This window comes from Rhamphochromis longiceps, linkage group LG10 (genome assembly GCF_057381845.1).
Source record: "Rhamphochromis longiceps isolate RC_006_pf linkage group LG10, R_longiceps_female_GT1.1, whole genome shotgun sequence".
Classification (NCBI taxonomy): domain Eukaryota; kingdom Metazoa; phylum Chordata; class Actinopteri; order Cichliformes; family Cichlidae; genus Rhamphochromis; species Rhamphochromis longiceps.
This window is the reverse complement of record NC_140566.1, coordinates 13,930,180-13,956,075: the sequence shown is the minus strand read 5'-3', so window position 1 is coordinate 13,956,075 and position 25,896 is coordinate 13,930,180. Positions and strand designations below refer to the sequence as shown.

The window sequence follows — 25,896 nt, the reverse complement described above, 5'->3', positions numbered from 1 at the left end:
TATCGATTCCTCGAGTCTTTTGCTGCTGACCAGTGTTTCAGATTACTGTATATATATGTATGCGGGCACACACACGCACTTAACTCAACTTCCCTTTTCACCCACACAGTACAAATGAGATGTGCTGACTAATTCTTTGTGACATTATGGAGGGTTGTGAATGCTACCTCGCAGACATATGGACAAAACACACATGATCGAAGTGACATTTATTAATCGGTCTGGATCAAAACAAAATGATCATATTTTGGTCTGGTTACACCCAGTCCTTTTATCATTTAAGCTGGTGGTGAGGTGCACAAATGGGCCCTAAAACAACTGCTTTATGCATTTAGTCTGACAGGTACCCACAAAAAGATTACCAACCATTCTCTTCCAGAAATTTCAGGATGGAAGATAATGCACATACCACGTGAAAATAAGACCGTCCCCATCTGCATGCTCACCGGTTAAAGGATCATTCTGGGATATTTTTCATCTTAAATTTAATTTGAATACTTTTGATGGATTTTAGTTCAGTTACATTATAACTTTGAATTGTTTATTTCTCTCCACACACAGTTTTGACTTAAATTTGCCTCCCTTATCATCATCTCTGCTACACCAAGACAATGCAAGGGAATTTAACTTAGCACTCACATATGCTGAGACACTGGATAAAGGTCAAACCAAAATGACTCTGTTACTACTTGGCTAAAGATTGGTGTTTCCCTAAAAGAGGACATCATGGATTCCAGTAACACTAGAATTTCCATCGTAAATGTAGGAGGTACCGTTCTTACCAATATGAGTAGTACTTTCTGACATATGATTACAACTTGGCTCCACGAGGCATATGACAGGCCCTTATGAAACTGGTGCCACTTGTGGTCAAAATACGTGACCGATATGAAGCAGGAATTGCAACTAAAGCAGATGCGAAACTAATGTCTGTGGATATAGTGTTCATATATTTAGGAGTCCAGAGGAAATACTTATTACTCATGTTTGATAACCATCAGACACAAGGATGACACATTCCAGTATGATCCTTTAACCTTTTAACACTTAAGACATAAATTAGTAAAAAAAAAACCCTCTAATGATTTCAAAAACCGCTTTACTAGGCCATGAGATACAGACCAATCAAATCCTGGGAAAATGAGACACACATCCAATTTTAGGTTACTAAGAAAATTCAAATAAACTGCAAATACAGATATGTGCCTATAAATATGTACAAAAAGTATAGACACTTTTTTTTTTTTTTTAAACTGGTGTTTTAGTTCAATGTTAGGCCCTCAGTCTTTTTGAGCCAGTGCATAATCTTCTCCACATGGTATGCGTGTCCGTTTCTGCCGGTTTTTGCCGGCTACTCCAGACCCAGGACGTAGTTGATACCTTGCACAAATCCAATAATAACAGGTTGCCAGGCCACCAAGTACCGAAGCCAGTCTAAAAGTTGTCCGTACATGACGTGCGGTCTTTCCCAGCTAGAATAGAAATGGTTAAGGAAATAACCCTTGACAACAATCAGAAATGATAAATAAATGGAGAACAAGAGGTCAACATGTAACCACAGTGATAACGCAAGGAAGCAGAAATCTTCATTAGCTCCTGAGAAATCATTAATTATATATAACATGTATTTGTCAGTTATATAAAGTGTTTTTCCAACCCACAAAAAGGAACAGGAACCTCGTATACAATTTATGCTTTGCTTTTGTTTGTTTGAAATAGCCTGTACTTAGCAGTCTGGAAAACACACACACACACACACACACACACACACACACACACACACACGCTGTGACTTGGCATAATTAGGTTTCAGTGCTTTGTCAGATCTCATCTGTCATACTTAGTTTTGGACTTAAAAGTAAATTCAAAATCTTCACAGGGTCTGTTTTTGTCAGCATTTTTATGCAGAAAGTTATTATTTCATTAGAATCTTTGAAATTACAACTAATTCAGGAATCATTCAATATTTAGTTTAAAAAAAAATGTAACTAATGCAGACAAAATCCCAGAATAAAAAGGATACGGGTTACTGAACATCCTCTTCAGATCCACCTTCTCTTTGCAGTACGGACACATCTGCTTCTTCCCGACGATACACCATCCTCTTATGCAGAATTCATGGAACCTGGATTTGGAGTTAAGGCTCAAATACTTAATACTCGGAGATCTTTGAACATTCATCCAACATTAATGCTCTAATACCAGTCAAAAGGACAACATTCATCTGATACTAAATTATTTATACAAAACAATAGTACAATTTAAGGACAAAGGATAATTTCCTGCGCTAGTTTAACTACAGATAGCACTGCACTGTAGGGCGAGACACTTGTACTGCACTATTAATTAATAATTACATTTCACTTTGCAAATATGTGTTGTTTTTTGTTTTTTTATCTAAACCTGGTGTTGCTTTTATGTGTAATAAAAGAATAATCTTCAGGTGTGGATAATGCATTTTTGATCACATCTTTTTGTAAGGAAATAAGATAGAGGTAAATTTTAAACAGCATTTTAAATAGAAAGTTGATTTCCTATAAAGAATACATCAAGGAACGTGTCAAACTTGATCCAAAACAAACAAACAAAACAAAAATCGTGAAATGGCACTGTGTATCATTTACAACACACAACAGATCCTTGGGGAAGTAACAGAGACATCAACAGTCTGGCATAAAGGTCAGGTAAACCCTGGCAATTCCTCTTTAAGCTGTTAATTTGAGTACACAGTGTAGTTCCATGCCAACCCACGACATACCTTTTATACCAACAGAATTCTCCATCACGCACCTGAACTTCTCTTTCAGCGGTAACCATTAAAGGCACGAAAATGTGTCAGTAAATGTCACAGGAAGGATACACATGGTTGCAAGATAATCGATATGTGTTCTCAATGATCCCTTCCTCACTGACATCGACAAGGATGGGCTGACCGCACACAGCACAGATGTTGTCTGAGAGGTGTTTGGTTGGCATGCCAGATGCACTGTAATACTGCGGGAGGGAAAAGCTACATTAAATTTTAGGTTACAGCCAGGAGAAAATATACAGTTTTAAATTTGCGCATTTACCCCAATGGTTGAAGCCATGAAGTCCGCACACATCTCTGCAAAGTCCCTTCCCAGGACCCCGTAGTACAGTCCATAGAAGAGAAGTGAAACACCAAAGTCCATGGCATCCTCTGGACTTATCCTGGACAGAGAACACAGTACTGAAATCATCTGACTGATAATGTTGTTATTCAACCTGAAGTTCAGTTTGCTCCATAAGACGGGCAAATGCTTTACATTTTGCATGAAAGACTAGACTATAAAATTTCAATTTTCTGTTTTACTGTGGCTTTTTTCCCCTCTGTTTAAAAATAAATAAATAAATCACTATATTTCACCAAGCTAAAATTAAAAATTGTTAGAAATCTATCCTTTTATGATGATCCCAGAACATCAAACCATAAACAGTGATAACAGTGAAACAGAGCAGACAAAATATGACGTTTTCAAACTGAAAATTACATTTTATGAAAGCACTGTACTATAAAACGAATCAACTGACAGTTGTAATTCACCTTTTTATACATAAAGTGTCGGGAATAATTATTTGATCCCCGGTTTAAGTTGCTCACAAAGAAATGAACAGTCACTAATTCTTATGGTAGTATTTTTATTTTAATGGAGAGGACAGAGTATAAACCAAAAACAAAAATGCACTACCTTAAAAGTAAACTGGCCTCAGCCACTGAGTCTGTCACTGAGTGAAATGAGTATTTGATCCTCATGCAAAGCATGAAGGTGAAGCCTCCAGATAGTAAGTCAGTGTCTGTAATTGATTGACTAATCTGTGTGGAACATGGGCACAGTGTCAATCTGTGGGAGCCAGAATTCTGCCTGCGTGGTACAGGACCAAATACTTATTGCACTCAAGGACAAATCAATGTATAACTTTTGTAATGTGTGTTTTAATGGTTTTTGGTGCTCATTCAGTCTCAATTACAAAAAAAATGAACAAACTCAGGAAGGGCTCAAATAATTATTTCCCCCACTGCACACGTGAGGCCTGTTAAAAAAGGCAGATTTAATGAAAGAGAGATTTTGAATGGTAAAATCATCATCAAAGTAGTCAGTCAAGTAAACAGATACTTTTCACTAAAGCTTCTCCTTGTAATACTCTCAGCTCTCAGTTACGCTGGAAAAAAAATTTAATCGCAGTGTGTGCAACATCAAGTACTTTACTTCATAAATTAGCAAAAAACCAAATCACATAGATGGACAAGTACGAAGGAGGAAAGAACTCGTAATATGGAAAACAGCGCCATCTAGTGGCAGCCAAGTGCTAGAGGATGCATCCAACCTATCACAGAACCTCAGAATGTGTTTCACTGAAAAAATATTTCTATAGTCTCCCAATTGAAGGGTTTTAATTGCAGTAGATTGACATTCACTGACATTTTTAAAAAATTGAACTAATGTGCAATACATACCTGAATATTAGGTTAATACCAAAAAGTGTAAACATGACGACAGTGTAGCCAACTATTCCCGTGGCATAGCTGATTTTATACAGGAGGAGGAACCACTTGTACACCAACCTACACAAACAAAAAAGTTGAATCAGAATATATCAGGAAATTTTCCTGACAATTCTGTTCCCACACAGAGAGAGGAATGGGTATATTTACAGGAACGTGTGAGTGTAAACAATGGCTTTACCTCGGTGTGGTGCAGGCCAGTGGCTTACGGGTAGCACGGAAGGAAATGTACGCTGTGATTACAGAGAAGATAAACCACGTGGTCAGGAACCTCCACCAGTGAAGTTTGGTAGTAAAGTAGAGAGGAACTACCCACATCTGGAACAAAGTCACCAACTACAAGACAGCAAAGTGTGTGCGTTAGAATATTCATGCAGTCCTGACTACCATCAGACAGTGCAAACACAAAAACATATAACTTCAAATTTTTGATGATGTGGAAGAAAATAAGAAATTACAGGATCTCTCTTTGAGAAAACAGGTTTAACTGGAATTATGTATGACAACTAAGAAACCATAAAAACCACAGCATTTACTGTACACTTTCACTTCCCATTCTCTCTCTCTCTCACACACACACACACACACCTAAAACTGTGTTAATTCAAACTGAACAATTGCCAAATTATCAGTGTTTCTTTTGTGCCTTACATTGTATGACTTTGGATGCCTCTGTTTCCACTGCACGAGGACTAGCTGGGCGACAACCAGGGTAACAATGAGGATCAGCACCATCTCTGCGTGCATGGCCTCATGGCCTTTGTGTTTGGCATGCATTCTTGCATGCTCCATCCTGTGGAAAAACACAAACTTAATTCAGCAACTGGCAAGCCTGATTAGACTGCGATGCCTTAAACAAAACTTGAATTAATGCGTAAAAGCTGTTCCAAGATCAACTCTACATCTTCAAGTACAAAACATTTTGTTATACAGATTAGTCAACCCCTTGATATGGGTCAGCAGATGGATGAGAGTATAATGTCCAATATCTTTTTTTTTTTTTAAAGAGTGCAAAAGATATCCAAAAAAAGAGGGATGAGTAATTTAGAAATGGTGTCCTGATAGTTTGTTCAAAAGATAAATTACACCTCTGACTGCACTGTGTACAACAGTCTCAGCACTGTCTGTAGCAGTGTATGCATCACGGCTAACCAGATAGTCATGCTGAGTCAAGCAGCATTATTACATTATGCTGCTTCTCTTTTCAACACAACTATAAGACATTGTATGGATAAAAGAAGAAGTCACTCGGATGAGTGACAAAACGTTTCTCCCACGAAACGCTACGTCCAGATGAACAGAATCAACTTTTGGAGATATGGGTAAAAATATTTGCAATCAATATCTGATTTTTCAATCCCTTAAAATATAATAATAATAATAATAATAATAATAATAATAATAATGGCCAAAGAATCCAGAATCATATTAGGAAAATGTATACATGCATGGCAAAGACACTAACCTCCACTTCTCTTCTGGTGAAAGCTTGGACAAATCATACTAAAGAAAGAGAGAGAAAAATAAGTAACAAATTATCAAACTAAAAGCTTGCATGAAATTACATCCTTCTTTTTTTAAATTGGGACATATGATAGTGTGCACACTGATCACAGAATCGTTTTAAAACTCCTATAAAACAAGTCAATCCCACCAAACTGCAGCATTTGCTTCACCTTTTACACAGTTGGCTCCAAACCCCAAGATCTTACGCTGCATACTAATTACAGAGCAGCTAAAAATAAAAAATAAAAAAAATAAAAAACTGTAATGGGACTGAAACATTTAGGTTTGGTTGAGCAGCAAGATATAAGGCAATTGCATCCTGAAATATCTATATTTAAACAACAAGAACACTGGCATGATTAACCGGTAGTCCCTCCCATGTTGTTGAGCTTGTTAAGCTACTATCCCTGTATTCAAAACAAAGAACTGTTGATGACTCCTCTATTTATCATCTGCTAAATATGGTATATGAATAACAGACACAAATACACATTTAAGGGCTCACATCCATATAGTACGATGTTCCTTGTAAAAAAAAAATAAAAAAATCAGTTTTTACCTTTTATACCTTGTTACCATGAAAACAACACATTTTAGGTATACCTGCCAATCATTAGCGTCATTGCATTTTACTCACTTAACAGATTAGCTCATCTACGTGTTGTTTTTCACTGCACATACTAAGATGTAATACAAAAATAGGTCAGTGTGCCACATTAAAGTTCCTACTGAAAGATAGATAGATAGAGTGAACTCATCAGTGACGGATATAAAGACCTCTTTGGGATTTATTTCAGGTTGTGATGCCACTTTTGCATCACAGTAAATGTTCTGCCTCCTACCACCTGCTCTTCACATCTCAGACTTTGAGAGCTTTTATCACGGACTCGGTTTACACCGTGACCTTATTTAGTTTAGCATCTAGCTCGATTAGGTTTGACCAGAATGTTGAAATCCCACAGGAAGTGATGTAGTCTTTTCTTCTGTCTGACTTGTCGCGGCTAATGCATTTGGTGACCTTTGACCCCAACAGCCACATCAGCTTTATTTGTAGGGTTATTAATTCAGACGGTCACATATCTCACAGCTCAGATCAAACAATCGCGAGTGCACAAATCTCGTATGAAATACAGTATTTTTTTATAAAAATAAGTAAACTTTGGTGCTACTTTAGTCACATGAAAGTAACTAACAATAATTAGCTTGGCAGTTGGAAAAAGAGTCCTTTTACGCTTGCACTGTCGCTTTGACCAGTGAACAGAACAGAGCATTTTATACACACACCTCTGCTCAGTAAAATATGGCTAACAAGCAGTTAACAAGCAGCTAGCTACTTACCGGAGTCTAAGCCCAGGAGTAGCAGTTGGGTTAGCAGCAAGTAATACACCACATCATAAATCCGTTTTATTGTCACAATACCTCAGAACGGTCCGTTATTCTCACCTGGTTCGGTTCATCGTGATGCTCCAGTCCATGATCGTGCTCAACACCATCAACCTCCACCTCAAACACCCCGGCCATCTTCGGAGTGCTGCTTTATCGTTCCGGGTACATTAGCATTAGCGAAAAACCGGGCACATCCGGTCTTGGATGTTTTTCTTCCTTCAAAATAAAGGGCGGGACATGTTCAGAATTTTTAGCTTAGCCTTTTGTTGTTCCCTCTTGAAGTCATAGTTAATGTTTGAAAGTCTCAGGTCGTCACCGTAAAAATTTTCCCCACATCTACACGGTGTTTTTTGGACGGCGCCCTGTATTTTAACGCTATAATTGTGTAGCAATTTGCTCTGAAGATTAGATAAGATAAGCAAAGATTAAATAAGATAAGAACAGATAATCCCACAAGTTTTTACAGCAGTTAAAAATTCCGTTCAACGCAACATATAACAGACCTGCTTAAATTAGTAGACTAGTATATAGCTTACTGAAATAAAACGGGTACTAAATACTGAAATATGATATGACAAAATAAATGTAATACAATTGTTTAAAAAAAAGATAATTAAAAAATAGAAATCAAAATTAATAGAACAAAGCTACCCAAGTAAATGTATAAAAAATATGCACAGTCCAAAGACATGCAGTTAGTGGTGGATAGGTTAATTGGAAACTATAAATTGCCCATAGTTGTACCCTGCTTCTCGCCCTGAGACAGCTGGCTCCAGCCCCCCTGCATGGATGCATATATACAAATACTCCTCTGTCACACACAATTCTCTGCACGTACTCCTTCACTACATTCATGAATCTTCTATGTGGTCTTTCTCTTCTCTTGAATGGTAGGTCCATCTTCAACATCCGTCCACTGCACATGTGCAAACCACCTCAACCTTGCCTCTCCAAAAAGTTGAACCTGAGCTGTCCCTCTGACAAACTCATTTAAAATCGTGTCAATACTAGTGATGTGCGATACCACTGATTTCCTTTCCGATCCGATACCAAGTAAAATTCAGGATGGTATCGGCGATACTGATCCGATACCCATACTCTGTACAAAAACTTAATCTTTCATTGCATTTCATAATACAATATATAATTGTATTATGTAATTGTAATAAGAACATAACCATATTGCTTCATAATGATTAGAGGACATCAGACAACTTGTTTTTATTGCTTAATAATGCAGAATAATCATATAGAAATAAAAAAAAAACTGACGTTGTGCGCTATTTGAGCATGTTGCCTGCCTGCAGCACTAAAGGACTCTGCGAGAGACGTCTGTGTCGCCCTAGCAGCACCTGTCCCTGTCGTCCTCTTCAGTTCGCCTCAACATAAGCTTATCATATTCTGTGATGTGATTTACTCCGAGGTGTTTGACGACGTCAGTGGTGTTGCCACAACAACTTGTCCACACAGGAGTCTGTTTGCGCTCAGCCATTGTTGTGAGTGTGCACGCCAGGGGCGGCCACACATTTATACAGCCGTATTCCGCATATGACTATGAAAGGCAGATGTAGATTTCCTAGAGCTATGCTTGTGGCACATATAAATATGAAATTCGGTGTTACAACTTGTTTCTGGTTTTCAAGACGTTTATAAACACGTCGCCAAACTGCACGGACGAGCCAGTCCTGTTGTAGAAACATAATTGCATGTTCTACTGTTGCATCCCGCCAGATTTTTGGTCCGGAAAGAGGTCACCGGAAAACGTAAAAGGACGAACGTGATTGGTTTAGAAGCCTATTAGTCTCGTGTGATTGGCTGAGCGACTGACACACTTTGGTGTAACTGACTTCGGGCTCTTTGGCGCGCTCAGTTTGAGATTCTGCTGTGATGCTTGATTGTTCTCACAGGGTTTATAAGCTTGTTGTTAGCTACTTTGCGCCACAGTTTCTTTAGCTCGTTTCCAGCATCCAGCTGAGAAGATACCAACAGCACCTGCTTTCTGAGGAGACCCGCCGCTTCATTTGTCATCATGCATGTTATCAAACGAGGTACTGTAGCTAACTTTAATACTTCCATTATCAAAGAGGCTGATGCAAACCCGGTCACCGGCTTTGGTACAGTCGTGGGAGGGGGAAGCCTTGAAATGTATTTACGTTGCAGTAAATATTAATAGCACAACGAAACATTGCATATTTTGTGTGCATGTGTGTTAAATACACGTTAAAGGTGCTTTTGTTTCTTTGTGTGGTGTTTCCGTCGAAACGCCAAACAAAGACTCCCGAGTTATGAAAGGGCAGAAGAAGCGGACAGAACCGGTTGCTAATTTCCCCCCGGCTTCTTATGTTGTTTTGGTCTTCTTTATTTACATATGTAACATTTGTATTCAAAATAGAAGCAGGACAGCTGAAATTTTAAATTTGTTTTACACCATGTCCACAGGCTTCCCTCTGTGACAGATGTGTGTGTGGGGAGGGCGCTTTTGGCGTGTTTTTATCATCTGTTTTTTTTGGCGCGCAGCAGCAGCGAGGTGTTGCCTTTTGTTGACACTAAATGGTTGGGCAGCTGATCACTGGGAGCCTCATCTGAGCTAATGAGTAAACTGGGGGAATAAATTGAGCAGGAGAGTCAATTAGACGGTGATATGCGGTGTGTTTAAGACTAAGTTATATTAACTAGCTAGGATACTTTACTTCAGATAAACGACCAAAGGAGTTTGAAGACTACTGAATTAAATTTGTGTTATTTTTGTTTGTTTGGTTTTCAGATGGACGCCCTGAGGCAGTTTCCTTTGATAAAATCACTTCTCGGGTCCAGAAGCTTTGTTATGGACTCAATTGTGACTTTGTGGATCCTGTAAGTTGCTAACACCCCCCCCCCAAAAAAAAAGACAGAGAGAGAGAGACAAAGAAAGGTCAGGTGATGAATTAATATAAAAGCTGATATCTTGTGTTTCCGCAGGCCCAGATTACCATGAAGGTGATCCAGGGTTTGTACAGTGGAGTCACCACAGTGGAGCTCGACACTCTGGCAGCAGAGACTGCTGCCACTCTCACAACCAAACACCCAGACTATGCAGTCCTGGCTGCACGCATCGCTGTATCTAACCTGCACAAAGAGACCAAGAAAGTATTCAGTGGTGAGTTTCATTAGTCCTTTATTTATCCAGGTAAAAAATCTCATTGAGATTAGAAATTGGTGGCACGGTGAGGCAGCACTGTTGCCGCACAGCAAGAAGGTCCTGAGTTCAATTCCAACATCAGGCCGGGGTCTTTCTGTGTGGAGTTTGCATGTTCTCCCCGTGTTTGCGTGGGTTCCCATACTCTGACACTTTGATCTTAAGTAGACTGGACCAGTGAAACTACATGATAAATCTAAAAAATGACACGCACAAAAAAGTTCTGGTAGTTCAAAGGACAAAGTCCTATAGTGGAAAGTTTTATGTCATTTAATTATCTTTTTAAAAAATTACTTTGGTGTAGTATGAATAGCAGTAGAGTCTTTATCATTAAGAAACACTGCAAAACTTCTGAAATTATAATTAAAAGTCAAAATCTATGCATTACCATCCAGTGGGCCAGATTAAAATCTTCTCTGGGCCGATTCTGGCCCCTAGGCCTTATGTTTGACACCCCTGCTCTGCACCAACTTCCTGAATTTCTGTGCATTTCATGAAATGTATCTATAGGTATGACTTTACATTGAAATCATAGCACCTGTAGTCTACTATAACACCCCCTGGTGCACATCTTTTGTAGTAACTAATAATGCTGCACACAGGAAGTTGCTTAGCTTTTTAGGAAGACTTAAATAATCAGCACTAATATTGAACTGACATTCCTCTTTGCTTGTGTAGACGTTATGGAAGACCTCTACAACTATATCAACCCTTTAAATAAACGTCACTCTCCTATGATCTCCAAGGAGACGCTGGACATTGTTCTTGAAAACAAGGCTGTAAGTGGGGTTTGATTTTATCCTTTGTTCGTCTCCTCACAGTTAAGGTTTGGTGAAGCTTTTTAACACATTTTCCTCAATTTTTTGCAGCGCCTCAACTCGTCAATCATTTACGACAGAGATTTCTCTTACAACTTCTTCGGGTTTAAGGTAATTTCTCATTTTACCCTACATTTAACATCCTGTCCATTAGACACACATATTACCAGAATACGATACTTTTGCAATGTTTAACATGTTGCATTATGCAGAATATTTTACCAACACTGTGGTTTATCCCGGTTTTTCAGCTGCAAAATATGTCGTCAAAGTTTGTCAGTATCTGTCCACCCCCCCCCCCCCCCCCCCCCCCCCCCACAAAAAAAAAAAAAATATATATATATATATATATATATATATATATATATATATATATATATATATATATATATATATATATATATATATATATATATATATATATATATATATATATATATTATATTTTATTTTATTTTATTTTTTTTTTTTTATTGGGGGAGGGGGGTGTTGCTAAACCAATGGTGTCACTAAAACCTGCCGTACATGTTGCCATAAGACGGCATCAGTCTGGTACTAAATGGGCTGAAGCTGACAATAATAAGCAATCTGTTACTGATAATACAGGAATTAACTTATAGATTGTCAAAAATCACATATCTGTTGCTGTTTACATAGAGGAAAAAATCACATTATTGCATTTACGCTCAAAAACCTGTTCCAAAACTTTTGTGCCAGAATACAACCACCTGGCAGCCAGTTGACTCGAGTCCCCTTGAATTGTGTTCACTGACAAAGATTCATTCAGACTGATTGCAACATGTTGGCAATCTATCTGTATTTACAAATCAGACAGGGATTATTTGCAAGCCTTCCACAATCTCTGAGCGTGATTGAAGGAAAGTTGCCTCTTATCAAGCAGTCATTGGTGTTCAACACCCTCAGAAGCTCTGGGCAACCATTTAGTCACCACAAGTTGCAAAGATGACAGAATTTGGAAAAACTATTTTCATTATCTAATAAAATATCGAAATTATTGGGATACTGTGAAGTATTGACTAGTGGTGTGCGGATCGATACTGAAATATCAATTCTTCCGATACCAGCAATTTATGTTCTAGAATCGATTCTCATATTATAATATCGATATTTTAGTACTCTGGGGTAAATTTGTAGTTTTTCCATTAAAATGAATGCAGTGGAAAGAAACTATACAATTCGGAGTCTAATTTGGAAGGAACTACTTCCTCTTACGCCTTTCATAGTCATGTGCGGAATACGGCTGTATAAATGTGTGGCAGCCCCTGGCGTGCACACTCACAACAATGGCTGAGCGCAAACAGAGTCCTGTGTGGACACGTTGTTGTGGCAACACCACTGACGTCGTCAAGCACCTCGGAGTAAATCACATCACAGAATATGATAAGCTTATGTTGAGGCGAACTGAAGAGGAGGACAGGGACAGGTGCTGCTAGGGCGAGACAGACGTTTCTCGCAGAGTCCTTTAGTGCTGCAGGCAGGCAACATGCTCAAATAGCGCACAACGTCAGTTTTTTTTATTTCTATATGATTATTCTGCATTATTAAGCAATAAAAACAAGTTGTCTGATGTCCTCTAATCATTATGAAGCAATATGGTTATGTTCTTATTACAATTACATAATACAATTATATATTGTATTATGAAATGCAATGAAAGATTAAGTTTTTGTACAGAGTATGGGTATCGGATCAGTATCACCGATACCACCCTGAATTTTACTTGGTATCGGATCGGAAAGGAAATCAGTGGTATCGCACATCACTAGTATTCACCCCTTTTTTTTATTCTCTGACCCCTATTGTGCATACACTATGATTATGAATCTAATTTGTGCTTTTTTCTCTAACAGACTCTTGAGAGATCATATTTGTTGAAGATTAATGGCAAAGGTGAGAGTTAAATTCCCTACAACTTATTGATAAGCATGTTTATGGGTGCAGGCCATCAGGGACTAACTATTTAATGTCTTTCTCTGTAGTTGCCGAGCGACCCCAGCACATGCTAATGAGAGTGTCAGTCGGGATTCATAAAGGTGACATTGATGCAGCCATTGAGACCTACAACTTGCTGTCAGAGAAGTGGTTCACTCACGCTTCTCCTACACTGTTCAACGCTGGCACCAACAGGCCCCAGCTGTCCAGGTAAAGAATTTATAATTGAGGGTGCTGATACGCTCTGATACTGTGGGGATTTTTCCACCTAATATACTTTGTTTGGATTTCTGCAGTTGTTTCTTGCTAGCCATGATAGATGACAGCATTGATGGTATTTATGACACACTGAAGCAGTGCGCGCTCATCTCAAAATCAGCTGGAGGTATTGGAGTGGCAGTTAGCTGCATCAGATCTACAGGCAGCTACATCGCTGGGGTGAGTAAAATTTTGACGAGTTGCTTTCATTTATACAAATGTGTTTTGTTTTTTACTTAAAGTGGTGCGTGTTTGTTTTGTTTCTTAAAGACTAATGGCACTTCCAATGGGCTGGTTCCTATGCTTCGTGTGTACAACAACACAGCACGTTATGTTGACCAGGGTGGCAACAAGGTAAAGATGAGATTTTCCCATAAATTATGGAAGATGTGTAACAACAGTGTAAATAAAATGGTGCTAATCGCATGGCTTGGTTTTTGTGTACTTTAGAGGCCTGGGGCGTTCGCTATGTACCTCGAGCCGTGGCATTCTGATGTGTTCGAGTTTTTGGAGTTGAAGAAGAACACGGGTAAAGAAGAGCAGAGGGCGCGGGACCTGTTTTTCGCCTTGTGGATCCCAGACCTTTTTATGAAGCGAGTGGAAACCAATCAGGTGATTACTGGGGGGAACTCCATGCTGGCCAGAGTTGACTTTAGGGTTTTATTTTTTCCTAAATGGTGAACAAATCTTATCCTTCTGCTGTGATTGTAGGACTGGTCTCTGATGTGTCCCAGTGAATGTCCTGGATTGGACGAATGCTGGGGGGAGGAGTTTGAGGAGCTCTACACTCGGTAAGATCAGCACAACAAACTCTGTTCTCAACAAACAGCTTTTTTTTTTTTTTTTTTTTTCCCCCAGTGCTAACCTGTCCCAATGATGGTCTTGGTTTTCAGATATGAGAAGGAGGGCAGGGCTAAGCGTGTGGTGAAGGCTCAGCAGCTGTGGTACGCCATCATTGAGTCGCAGACAGAAACTGGTACACCATACATGGTTTACAAGGATGCCTGCAACAGAAAGAGTAATCAGCAAAACCTGGGCACTATCAAATCCAGCAATCTGTGCACAGAGATCGTAGAGTACACGAGCAAAGATGAGGTGAGGGGTAAAAGATGTACTGGTCACAACAAATTTAGCTTTTTGGGACAACTATGTGTATTATTCTGTCAGAACTTGTTTTCAGTTTGGTTTGTTCTCCTAACTCAGGTTGCAGTGTGTAACCTGGCTTCCATCGCCGTCAACATGTACGTTACACCAGAAAAGACCTATGACTTCAAGAAACTTGCATCTGTTACCAAAGTCATTGTCAAGAACCTGAACAAGATTATCGATATAAACTACTACCCAGTGCCTGAGGTATGACTTCCTTTCTGGTGTTGCAGCCATGCAGCTGGGTTTCATAAGCTCTATGTAAACATAACTTCTCTGTCCCTCTTTTCAGGCTGAAAGGTCTAACAAGCGTCACAGGCCAATTGGAATTGGTGTGCAGGGTCTGGCTGATGCTTTTATCCTCATGCGCTATCCGTTTGAAAGCCCAGAGGCCCAGTTGCTCAACATTCAGATCTTTGAGACCATGTACTACGCTGCCCTGGAGGCCAGTTGTGAGTTGGCAGCAGAGCTTGGCCCTTATGAAACCTACCCCGGCTCTCCTGTCAGCAAAGGAGTGAGTAGATATCAGAGTGTCTCAAAACCATCCTGGGATACATTTTAGCAGTTTGAGATCAAAACCTAACAAACACGTTTGTTTTTTCAGATCCTTCAGTATGAAATGTGGAATAAGACTCCAACAGATTTATGTGACTGGAAAGCACTAAAGGAGAAGATTGCCAAGTAAGTTTTCCTGAATGCCTGGTTTTCAATTTACTGCTCACGTTAACCATAAATGGTGGCCATAGTTCTTACTCCTGTCCATCCTCAGGCATGGTGTGAGGAATAGCCTGCTTTTGTCCCCAATGCCCACAGCATCCACTGCCCAGATCCTGGGTAATAATGAGTCCATCGAGGCATACACCAGCAACATCTACACCCGCAGGGTGCTTTCAGGAGAGTTTCAGGTGAGTGCTGAATGCATCTGCCGACTGTGTGTTAAGACATGTGCACAGCAAAGGCAAGGCTACTATGTGTGTTTTCAACCTGTCCTATAGATTGTGAATCCTCACCTGCTGAAAGACCTCACAGAAAGAGGACTGTGGAACGAGGATATGAAGAATCAGCTCATAGCTCATAATGGATCCATCCAGGTAAAAGGCTTATTCAGTTGTTCCATTTCACTGCTCCAATTGTTCCTATAATTAAGCCCAACTTCACTTGTGGAGAACAAATAAAATGTGAATTTGTCCCTCTTCTTTTCAGAACATTGATGAGATCCCAGATGATCTGAAGCAGCTGTATAAAACTGTGTGGGAAATCTCCCAGAAGACGGTCCTCAAGATGGCAGCAGATCGTGGTGCATACATTGACCAAAGCCAGTCGCTTAACATTCACATTGCTGAGCCAAACTATGGAAAACTTAGTAGCATGCACTTCTATGGCTGGAAGTTGGTAAGTTAAGACCAACTGATTCATGGTTGAGGTGGAAATGGAGAAATATCCAAACAGTGTTTGAAACCTTCCCTTTTTTTCCTCCCTCCACAGGGCCTGAAAACTGGCATGTACTACCTGCGGACAAAGCCTGCTGCCAACCCTATTCAATTCACCCTGAACAAAGAGAAACTGAAGGAGGGCCAATCGGCTAAGAGCGTGAAGGAGGAGACCAAAGAGCGCAATACCGCAGCCATGGTCTGTTCCTTAGCAAACAAAGACGAATGCCTGATGTGTGGCTCTTAAATGAAGTTTGCTACGCTCAGACAATCGCATTACTAAATCACCTCAGCTTTGCCACTTAAACCTCTGTTTTTGAAACACTTGGTGCTTTTTATCTGTATAAGCTGTAACATGTGGTTTATAAATGCTGATGTCTTCAGATTACAAATATTTACAGTTTTCATAATTTAATTTTTTTTGGATTTTAAAACATTTTTTCTGTTTTCTTGGGGGTTTTTTTACATCATGAAGCATTGCATGCGTGTTTTGTATAGAATTAATAGGTTATAATGAATTAATATTTCTTTTAGCTTCAGGTGGGTCATACTAATGAATTCAGGTTGACCTGCATTTTAAATGAATGGAAAATAAAATATTATCCATGCTCTGAGATTCAGCATAATTATTTTTAAAGATACTGCATACAAGTTTTGGATTTTGCTACAGGACATCAAAACCTGTTGGACAGCAGCGCTGGGCTTAAGTTGGGCTGATGAGAACAAAAACAAAGTTTAAGGAGACATTGTGATAGAAAAGGTTATAAGCCAAGGTGATTTTCCAGTGCAAGAGTTTGGATATGTGCCATGGGACCGATGCTGCTGCAGGTGATGAAGTAATGAGCCAGTGTGTTCCTGCCTGAGACCTCATGGGAGTATTATGTATAAAGCAAGCTGAGACCTGTATTGTCACAATGTAGCAACGGGTATAGGTTAGCTGCCTGATGGAAATAAAAGGAGGCGACACTTTAAGACAGGAGAGTTTTATTTCAATGAATGTAAATTGAAAACTTTAACAGCAGTCTGTCTGATAAATAACTAACAACCTAAATGAAATGGAATCGTCTTGGGAGATGAAAACAAGCTCAGAAGCTTCTGGGTTTTGAGAAACACATTTCCAAGTTTGTGCACAGGTATCCAGAGAGCTACAGCTGCTACACACATCTGCACTCAAACATCCTTAAAGCTCATTTATTAAAACTTTCAACTATACTTTGTTTGATCTGCACAAAAACTGCAAGACATTTAAAGAGGGGTTTTCTAAAGGTATGAAGAAGGTCTAAAGCATTGCTGGCAAGCCTCTGCAGTTTTCATCCTTGGGCTTAGAAATAGACTACATGACAAAATGTTTGGCAATCTAAAGATGAATGGATAAAAGTAAATGTTTTTAGGTAGTGGAAAATATCTTGCATGCAAACTGACAGTTTCTCTGCTGATCCTTTGTTTACTTTTTAAGACATGGGGAAAAAGTGGACATCTCAAAACTCTGATCAATTGCACTTTTGTCAGATATTGCATAAAGTGACCAATGAGGCAGCAAGGTCACCTCAAAGGTTAAGGTCTCACTGGTGTGCCATCGATCGATTCTTCCCCTTCTTGGGAACCAAAGCCCGTGTCCTGGGAGCTGCTGCTTCCTGTAGGTGAAGGAATCATTTTCTTCATTTCAGGTTTTTCATTGCTCTTCTCATTGTGAGGCGTCTCTGCTACATTATGCTCAGGCTTTCTTCCCTTCATCCAGCTCGGTTGTGCTGCTTTTTTTTCTTGCAGCTCAATGTGATTGAACTTGCAGATTATTTTTTGGGTTTCTATCTTTTCGTCACTCACTTCGATGCTCTCGGCATGTGCAGAGGTCATGTGTTCATCCGGCACTCTTCCCTCCTTGTTCATCCCTCCTTCATTTAGGGTTTCTGCCTCTTCATCCGTGGCCTCGTCACTCAACGTTTCTTCTGTGTTAGTAAAACCGTTTCCTCCTTTCTTCTCCTCTTTCACTTTATTTACACTAATTTCACCTTTGGCTGCTTTCTCCTTCTCATCTGAGTTAATTTCCTTCTTTTCCTCTTGTTCAGCCTGAGCTCGGCCTTCCTCCATTTTCACCACAACAGAGTCAGGAAACTGTCCCTCGTCTCTACATTCATCCACCTCATTCTGTTGAATGTCTGATTCCATCTGTGCTTCAAACTTTTCTTTATCCAGCTTTTCCTCAATGCTGTGCACAGTCACCTTAAGATCTGTGCATTTGTCATCTTGTCTGGTGGTAAAACCTCTGAAATTGTTCTTGGCACCAATGATGTATTTCCCCAGTACAGAGGAGCCATTCTTGGTCGGTGCATCGCTTGTATCGTTTCCATCGTCCATTGCGTACTGCTGGGCGACTTTCAGATCGTTGTGCATCCTGGCGACCGCTTTGCTCAGCTCAGTCATTCGATTTCCAATATCTGAGGGAAGAAAACACTTTAGTCACACCAAAAGCTTTTTAATGATTAATAATTTACTTAAAACTGAAATCAGTGCTTAAAAAAGAAGAAGAAAACCTGCTAAAATCATAGAGCTGATTTATAGAATATCAGGAAGTCAAATTACACACTATATGGACTGAAACATTAGATCAACAAAAGGTGCCTGACCATAAAATGAAGCTTTTGTGCTGATGTTAATGTAAGAGAAGGTTTGGAGCTCTGGTGTTACTGAGTCAGCAGATCATTGGCACAATGACTTCTTTAGAATGATCCATTATTTCCTCTTTTGTTTGTAAAGGCAGACTGCATGCCAAGATGCTTGATTCTATACACCTGTGATAATGGAACTGAAAACACCTGAACTTAAGATTAAGCGGTGTGGCCCAATACTTTTTCCATATAGGGTATATCCGCTCTACAAAAACGAATCAAGTGCTTACTGAAAGAGTCTTTACCTTTCCTCTTGGTCTCCTCAAACTCCCTGCGAGCTGACTCAATGTAGCGCTGCACCAGTGCCGTGATCACCTGCTGACGGTACGATAACTGGCCATCTTCAGATCCCTTATCACTGGACTTTTTACAGAATACAGATAGCATAAAACATGTTAAATGCCATATAGAGTATAATTAACATATATTAAGTAAAATGTAAAAGATGATATATTCTTTTACTAAAATCCAATTCATACACACTTACTATAGAGGCTATGGGGGGATATTTTTGCTCAGAGGAACAAGTGCAGCAGCAGCAGATTCGTCTAAAGATGCCCCTTGAATGGAATTTTTAAAAATATATATTTAAAACATTTTTTAAAAATCAGAATAAAAGGCTGTTTTTCTAGTTTAAAATCTGTATTTTTGCAGCTCACCTTAGGATGTAAAAAATGGCTTTGGGGGAGGGGATGATGTTGAAAGGCACAGGCATAGTGAGGCCCTCTCTGAAGTAGCTGAGGTACAGCTTTGACCTGGCAAATTTCCACTCAACGTCCGCGTCATCCTGAATTAAAATAAATGCACATCAGTCAGTGCGCATCCCAGAAGGGGAGGGGGGGGGGGGGGGGGGGGGGGGGGGGGGCGCTTTTGTAGACGTTACACAGGAGGATGGTAATTCTTTACCTCAATTTTCTGAAAGGAGTTTGTTATCATGGCAATAAGCATGTTGAGAAGTACAATGACAATGACAAGAGTGAAGATGCCATACAGGACCCTTCCTACAAATTCTGCCAACACAAACTCTGGCATGTCCACATATTCCTGGTTTACAACTCCAAACATGGTCCAGAATAGGAAGCGGAAGGTCTCATTAAACCTGTGAAAGTGAAGAAAGGCACAGGCATGATGTGAGGGTTGTTTTATTTTATTTAAAAAAAACAAGACAAGTTATAATCAAGCTATAATATCAGGGGGTTGAACAATAAAGCCTTTGTGACAATTACCCAAAACTGCCAAGATGTGCAGAACAAAAGGGTGAATCTTTTTATAACTCATCTGTTTTAAGAGTTAAGTTGTGCATTTTTATGGGACATGAGTATTTTGAATGACAGGTGACTCCCCCGGTGAGCTGTCTATATGTTATATACTGAACAGTGGATGCAGAAAGTGTACACACCAATGGTAAAATGCTGGGGGGGTTTTCATGATGCAATCAATACAATTTTTCCCACCTTTAATGGTATACAGTATGTCCCCTGTACAATTCAATTGGAAAACAAATCTGTTAGGGAAAATATACACTACAAAAGTACAATAGGCTTGTTGCGTACACCGATAATCTAGGACTTTGAAGCATCTTTTGAGACTTCTTGGGTACATAGCTGCCATCAATTGGAGACTCTGGTTAATCCCAAATAAAGTTCAGCTGTCCTAAGAGGATTTCTCTGAGATTTACTCAGTTGCCTGCTTCAGCCAAAGCCATGGGTTGCAAAGGGCAAAGCCTCAAAAGAATCTCACTGTTGAAAGGTATCAGTTGCAAGAAGTGTACAAAAAATGTTTTCACAATATTTGAAATTTCATTGAACAGAGAAGACAGCCATCAAAAGGTAGAGGGAAAAATAGGACACTAATTACACTGGAAAGAACTGGACTTTGTTGCAAAATGAACGAAAAGACGAGATGTAAACCGGTCAGAGAAGTTGCCCAGAGACCTACAGCAACACTAAAAGAGCTGAAGCTCCAGTACTGGCAAGTCCTTGTTGTATACTACATGTGACAACAATATCCAGTGTTCTCCTTATGTCTGGACTATGGTGTAGGGTTGCAAAATGGAAGCCTTTTCTGATAAAGTTTGGTATGTTTGGTACAAAAATAATTCCTATGCATCACCAATAGAACATCATACCCACAGTGAAGCACGGTGGTGGTATCATTTTTAGGTTGCTTTTCTTTAGCTGAAACCGGGGCTTTAGTCAAGGTGGAGGTAATTACAGCTTTGTACACCTGTCGCTTTTGACCCAAATCCTTTTGGAGTCTACCAGACAGCTGAAGAGGAATTTTACCTTTTTAGCATGACAATGACTCTAAGCATGCAAATCAAAAAGATAATGGCTTCACTAGTAGAAATTACCCTGAAGATGGTTGTGCACAAGAAAGGCCCTCAGAAGCTGACAAAAGTGGACAACCAAGTCAAGATGTAGCATGCTGGTAGACTCCCTTCCCTAACAGATGATTCAATTGAACTGTACTGGTTATAGGTCACACGAAAAGTGGGAAACACTTTTAAATGATTTATTTGGATCTTTTTTTTTCAATGACAAAAACTGGTATTTCAACAGAGGTGTGTACACTTTACATTCAGTGTATGTGGCTTGATAAGTATGAGTTCCTTTGAGATTGACAGGAAGTCTGTGTTCAGGTTTTAGTTGGAGAAATTATTGTATTTCATTTATGCGCAACTTAGCACTTTTTCAGAAGATATCACCTGATAACTTAAGCTTCAAAAATAGAGTAAAAAAACCCATTATCCCATATTATTAACAAGCTTTGAGAGCTTAGATATTAACTGTAAGGGCTAGTCTACATTTCTGTAGATCATTTAAATTAGAAATACTTTTTACTGCCTTCAGAAAAGATGATGTAAAAGTCTCTCAAACTCTCTCTAGTCTTACCTGCCAAGATTTGGAGAAATGACATAAGGAACATAGATATTGTTGATGCCACAAAGGAAGGCGGTGCCAATGATCATCAGTATGAACATAAATCTAAAAACAAACAAACAGAAAAGAAACATTGACATAATTCTGGTTCTGTATATTCAGATGTAAAAATATAAGGAATCAGATATAAGTGACCTCATCATATCATCAATCATCTTTCCAATGGAGATCTGTAGTGTTCCCAGAGATTCGTGGGCTGGCAGGATATATGCCAGCCGTGTGAAGCTTAACATGCTGGTCACTGCAAAGAGGACCTCGGCAATCAGCTGAGGATCTTCCTGGTGCCAATTGTCACGTGCTGCAAGACAATTTCACAGAGTCAAAACAAAACAAACAAACAAACAAACAAAAAAAAAAAAACAATTGAGCATTGAGATTTGTGACATTCATTTTGGATGAATGATTTTTTTTTCCCCTTACAAGTCTGGGTGAAGTAGACACACTCCTCTGTGCCATCATGATCATGGCAGAGGAAGAAACCTTTGAGCAAGATAAGCACACGTAACGCAAAAGATGCCAGGTACATGCTGAGCACCATCACGTCCAAGCAGTTCCACCAGTCTAGGAAGTAACTCCGAAGCCCCTCGATCCACACTTCCTTACACTCATACCAGAAGAATCCTTTAAGAAACAGACAATCCAAACCCTGTTCACATCTAATGGCTGTTGTCTAAAAGTTAAAACTAGAGAAAGTGCACCTACCGACCACCCACACCATGTGGAAGGAGCTGTGCAGAAGGTTCTGCTGCCGGGAAGCAAATGTGTCCTGATATAGCTCCATGGTTATCGATTCCCCAAGTAATGTAATGAGAAACCACAGGTAGGATGCAGAGTGAAGAAGAAACTTGATCACAGGAATTCTTACTAGCTTTCCCAGCTGGGGAACAAACAACACAGTCAACTTAAAATTGAAATAATACCTCACATAGGGATGGGTACCGGTATCCATGGCACCGGTTCTGACATAAACGGTAGTAACCAGACCGAAAAGCAGCGCACATTTCGGTGCTTTTTTTTCCTGAGCTGTGATACACTTTAGATTCTAGCCAATCATTTTACGTTTCCGAGGATAGTAGGCGGGGCCAGGTACGTACGTTCTTTTAGAGCAGAGCTACAGATTAAAAATGTCCAAGGCAAAGCAGTCAAAAGTCTGGCTGTACTTCACAGCAAAATATGCAAACTCAGCAGCCTGCAACAAGTGCTTTAAGCCGATACTGTGATACTGTCAAAGGAGGTAACACCTCAAATCTCATGAAACACCTGGCGATGCATAGCGGGTTTTTTTTTTAAAGCCGAGAAATGCGCCGTATTTGATAGCTTGCTGCGAGACCTCACGCCGTGCACATCTACTGCGGGTGTGGTGCCTGTTATCGGACCCGCAGTTAGCAATGTCCCCCAAAAACACGAAGAGGAGAGTCCTGGCCCCTAGCCCTGCCAGTGTAGCAGAAATGATGACGGATGATGATGGCAGCAGCAGCCGCTTTTCTCTGCGTGAGTAGCTAAATGTTGTTCGTGTGTAATTTACGTTGAGTAAGCTAACCACGTTATTACATTAATGCATGCAAGGTGAACTAGCAAACATCATCATAGCTACATGCAGCTGTCTTCTTGTTTGATGGCAGATACTCCCTTCACCCTGGCCAAAAAGGCTAAAATGACCAAAGAAAAAGTGGAAAACAGTTAAACATGAGAGGTTTTTGGACAAAGTTTATGTTTTTTCCATTGTTTAAGCACTGCTTGCAGCCAAGAGTGATACCATATATGCCCCATAGCTGCAGAAAAGGCTAACATTGTTATCTTTTTACAAAAAAAAAAAAACAGCTGAACATGAGAGGTTTTTGGACCAATTTTGTGTTCTCCATTCTTTAAGCACCGGTTTAAGCACCGGCACAGTTTCAAAAGTACCGGTTTGGCACCGGTACCGGATAAAACCTAAACGATACCCATCCCTAACCTCACATGACATATTTATGTACATCCAATATCAACCTGCTACTACAGAGTGTGTGACCTTTGACTTTGGTGCAATCCAGTAGGCAAGGCAAAGAAGGGGCATGGTAAGAAAGATTCCCATAGAGACAAACAGCTTCCAGGCCGTTCTGCTACCTCTCCAGCCTGCCAGTTTCCCACACCAGATAGAGGACAGAACCTGCTGACAGATTGGGTGCGCCACAAACTGCCACAAACAGAGAGAAACAGAGAAGACAGGAATTGATTGTTTCTTATCTTACTTGTCTTTGGTTGGCATCAGTTTCTAATTCTAGCTACCTGCTTCTGGTTGTAATTGACTGCAAGCCGCAGGCGAGACAGGCTGGGGATTCCTTCCTCAAAGGCCTGTTCATCCAAGGAATCCTGAGTTTCATTTCCACAGCTGTTCAAAATAGTGGTTACCTCGCTCTGGTTGCGACACATGCCCAGCAACTCCACGGCAAACTCCTGACAGATCTGCTCCAGGCTCAGGTACTGAGGCTGTAGGAGAAATTAACCATAAGTCAAGAAGCAACAGAGACACCCGTAATGAATAGTGAGCAGGGATAACTATGAATCTCCTCAGACCTTGAACTCTGGCTCTTTCTGTGACAGCTTACGGAGTTCTCTGCTGAGACTGAAGGCGCTGAGCATGGCATCGTCAGAGGTGATGGACAGGTAGGCACGGCTGGCAATGCCACGATAAGTATTGATGCGAGACAGGGAGAACTTCAGCAGGTCATACTGCCGGCCGTTAGAACACTCCAAACAGGCGCAGGAGATCTTATGTGGCCACGGGATGACGTGGCCTTTCTGGGTGAGCATGGTAACAATCTCGTACAGGTCTTTCTGGCAGGCTAAAGTCAGAGGGGTCACACCAGGGGCAAACTGAGAGTTATCAACAGAACGATCAAATATGGCCTGAGAGAAGGATCGTACGTCCATCTTGTTCCCTTTCTCCTGATCCAAGCGGTCCAGGAGACGCTTCACCACTATGGGTTGGTTGGTGTCCACGGCGACTAGCAGAGCCTCATGAATCTGCCGGAAGTCAAACTTGACTCCTTGCAGGAGGGCGTCCATGGCATCCTCGTTGCCCAAGCGGATGGAGAGGTTGAGGGCCTCCCTCCACTGACGATCCTCAGACTCATCCAGCTGACGGGTAATGCCGTCACCTGTCTTCAAGAGTCCACACAGCAGCGCTGTTTCCCCCTCCTGAATGGCACTGATGAGCGCTGGAGAGAACCGCATCTTCTTGCTCATAATCTCTCGCCATTGCTCTGGCTGCAGGACAGACCGGGAAAGTCAGCAGCAGTCTCAGATTCACACACTCGAAGTCTTTGATTTTAAACCATTTTATGCTGTTTGATTATGTTTAGACAACAAAATTACTCAGTTAGATTTGAGGGAAAAAAAATCATGGTTTGCTTAAAATAGACTTTGAAAGCTTTAACCACAAGGCTTACAAAGTGAACAAAGGTCTGAGGGTAAGCTTTTCTGTTCTGTCAAGATTTTTTTGGCACTGAGGCCAAATACACGATTCAACTGATCCTTTGATAAAATAGCAAGATATACTAGGAATAAAAGAACATGCAAATAGGGAAAGATTTGACTTGGAAATGCATGACATATATGAACACAAACATTAGTAAAACAAAGAATTCCAATTTATTTTTTTAAAGCTGTTCCAGTTTATATGAAGCACAGTAGGGTTAGACTTGCTTTTTTGTTTTTGTTTTATTAACCCGCAACTACTTTTTTCATATCAAATAACAATAAAAGCCAATAAAAATCTCCTTACCGTTAGTTTTTCCATTCCCAATCACAAAACAACACGATTTCGAGAGGCGGCTCTAAATCGAAAACAGAAGCAGATTCACTGAAACTTCAGGGATGAAGATATTGGCAGATTGCACAATAATTCCAAAAGAGGAGAACTGAGAACTCCGTAGTCCTCTGATCATGTGCTATCGGCTGACTACTGAAAAATCAACGTACACAAACTCAATAACAAATTTCAAAGGCCCTCGGGGCTAGGCCAATTAAAATGTTACCGGTTCAAAGTACTTTATGCTTGGCTGGGCCCAAACCAAACTGTGACTGCATTCAAACAGAAATTAATTCCG

General features: G+C 40.2%; 3 protein-coding genes across 3 annotated transcripts; 1 reads left to right on the top strand and 2 right to left on the bottom strand.

Annotated features, from left to right (window-relative positions):
• Window positions 1-192: 192 nt before the first annotated feature.
• rnf121 (ring finger protein 121) lies at window positions 193-7,624 on the bottom strand. The gene is made up of 9 exons (XM_085420319.1): window positions 7,475-7,624; window positions 5,991-6,028; window positions 5,177-5,318; window positions 4,707-4,861; window positions 4,478-4,585; window positions 3,072-3,192; window positions 2,861-2,994; window positions 2,024-2,125; window positions 193-1,472 (listed from the first exon to the last, which is right to left on the bottom strand). The coding sequence occupies exons 1-9, from the start codon at window positions 7,550-7,552 to the stop codon at window positions 1,352-1,354; spliced, it is 999 nt and encodes a 332-aa protein (XP_085276445.1). The 5' UTR covers window positions 7,553-7,624; the 3' UTR covers window positions 193-1,351.
• Window positions 7,625-9,279: 1,655 nt separating this feature from the next.
• On the top strand, window positions 9,280-16,811 carry LOC146660448 (ribonucleoside-diphosphate reductase large subunit-like). The gene is made up of 19 exons (XM_085420317.1): window positions 9,280-9,465; window positions 10,182-10,270; window positions 10,376-10,553; window positions 11,271-11,371; window positions 11,462-11,521; window positions 13,282-13,321; window positions 13,411-13,573; window positions 13,660-13,801; window positions 13,892-13,975; window positions 14,072-14,233; window positions 14,333-14,412; window positions 14,515-14,716; window positions 14,825-14,974; window positions 15,060-15,281; window positions 15,372-15,448; window positions 15,537-15,672; window positions 15,763-15,858; window positions 15,971-16,159; window positions 16,253-16,811. The coding sequence occupies exons 1-19, from the start codon at window positions 9,447-9,449 to the stop codon at window positions 16,442-16,444; spliced, it is 2,382 nt and encodes a 793-aa protein (XP_085276443.1). The 5' UTR covers window positions 9,280-9,446; the 3' UTR covers window positions 16,445-16,811.
• LOC146660447 (short transient receptor potential channel 2-like) lies at window positions 16,651-25,812 on the bottom strand. The gene is made up of 13 exons (XM_085420320.1): window positions 25,572-25,812; window positions 24,362-25,054; window positions 24,074-24,274; window positions 23,817-23,981; window positions 22,508-22,682; window positions 22,226-22,426; window positions 21,941-22,103; window positions 21,758-21,850; window positions 19,770-19,962; window positions 19,523-19,650; window positions 19,351-19,423; window positions 19,109-19,226; window positions 16,651-18,632 (listed from the first exon to the last, which is right to left on the bottom strand). The coding sequence occupies exons 1-13, from the start codon at window positions 25,584-25,586 to the stop codon at window positions 17,752-17,754; spliced, it is 3,099 nt and encodes a 1,032-aa protein (XP_085276446.1). The 5' UTR covers window positions 25,587-25,812; the 3' UTR covers window positions 16,651-17,751.
• Between the last annotated feature and the right edge of the window lie 84 nt (window positions 25,813-25,896).

Bases quoted from the DNA above. Each gene is read 5' to 3' on its own strand.
- LOC146660447 (XM_085420320.1), bottom strand. The intron at 22,683-23,816 runs GTCACACACTCT...TTTGTTCCCCAG, and splicing joins GGATTGCACCAAAGTCAAAG to CTGGGAAAGCTAGTAAGAAT. The intron at 19,424-19,522 runs GTGAGCTGCAAA...ATTCCATTCAAG, and splicing joins GCCATTTTTTACATCCTAAG to GGGCATCTTTAGACGAATCT.
- LOC146660448 (XM_085420317.1), top strand. The intron at 14,234-14,332 runs GTGATTACTGGG...CTGTGATTGTAG, and splicing joins AGCGAGTGGAAACCAATCAG to GACTGGTCTCTGATGTGTCC. The intron at 14,717-14,824 runs GTGAGGGGTAAA...CTCCTAACTCAG, and splicing joins AGTACACGAGCAAAGATGAG to GTTGCAGTGTGTAACCTGGC.
- rnf121 (XM_085420319.1), bottom strand. From the start codon at position 7,552: ATGGCCGGGGTGTTTGAGGTGGAGGTTGATGGTGTTGAGCACGATCAT. The intron at 3,193-4,477 runs GTATGTATTGCA...TTCTCTGTCCAG, and splicing joins GGTATTAACCTAATATTCAG to GATAAGTCCAGAGGATGCCA. The intron at 2,995-3,071 runs GTAAATGCGCAA...TCCCTCCCGCAG, and splicing joins TCATGGCTTCAACCATTGGG to TATTACAGTGCATCTGGCAT.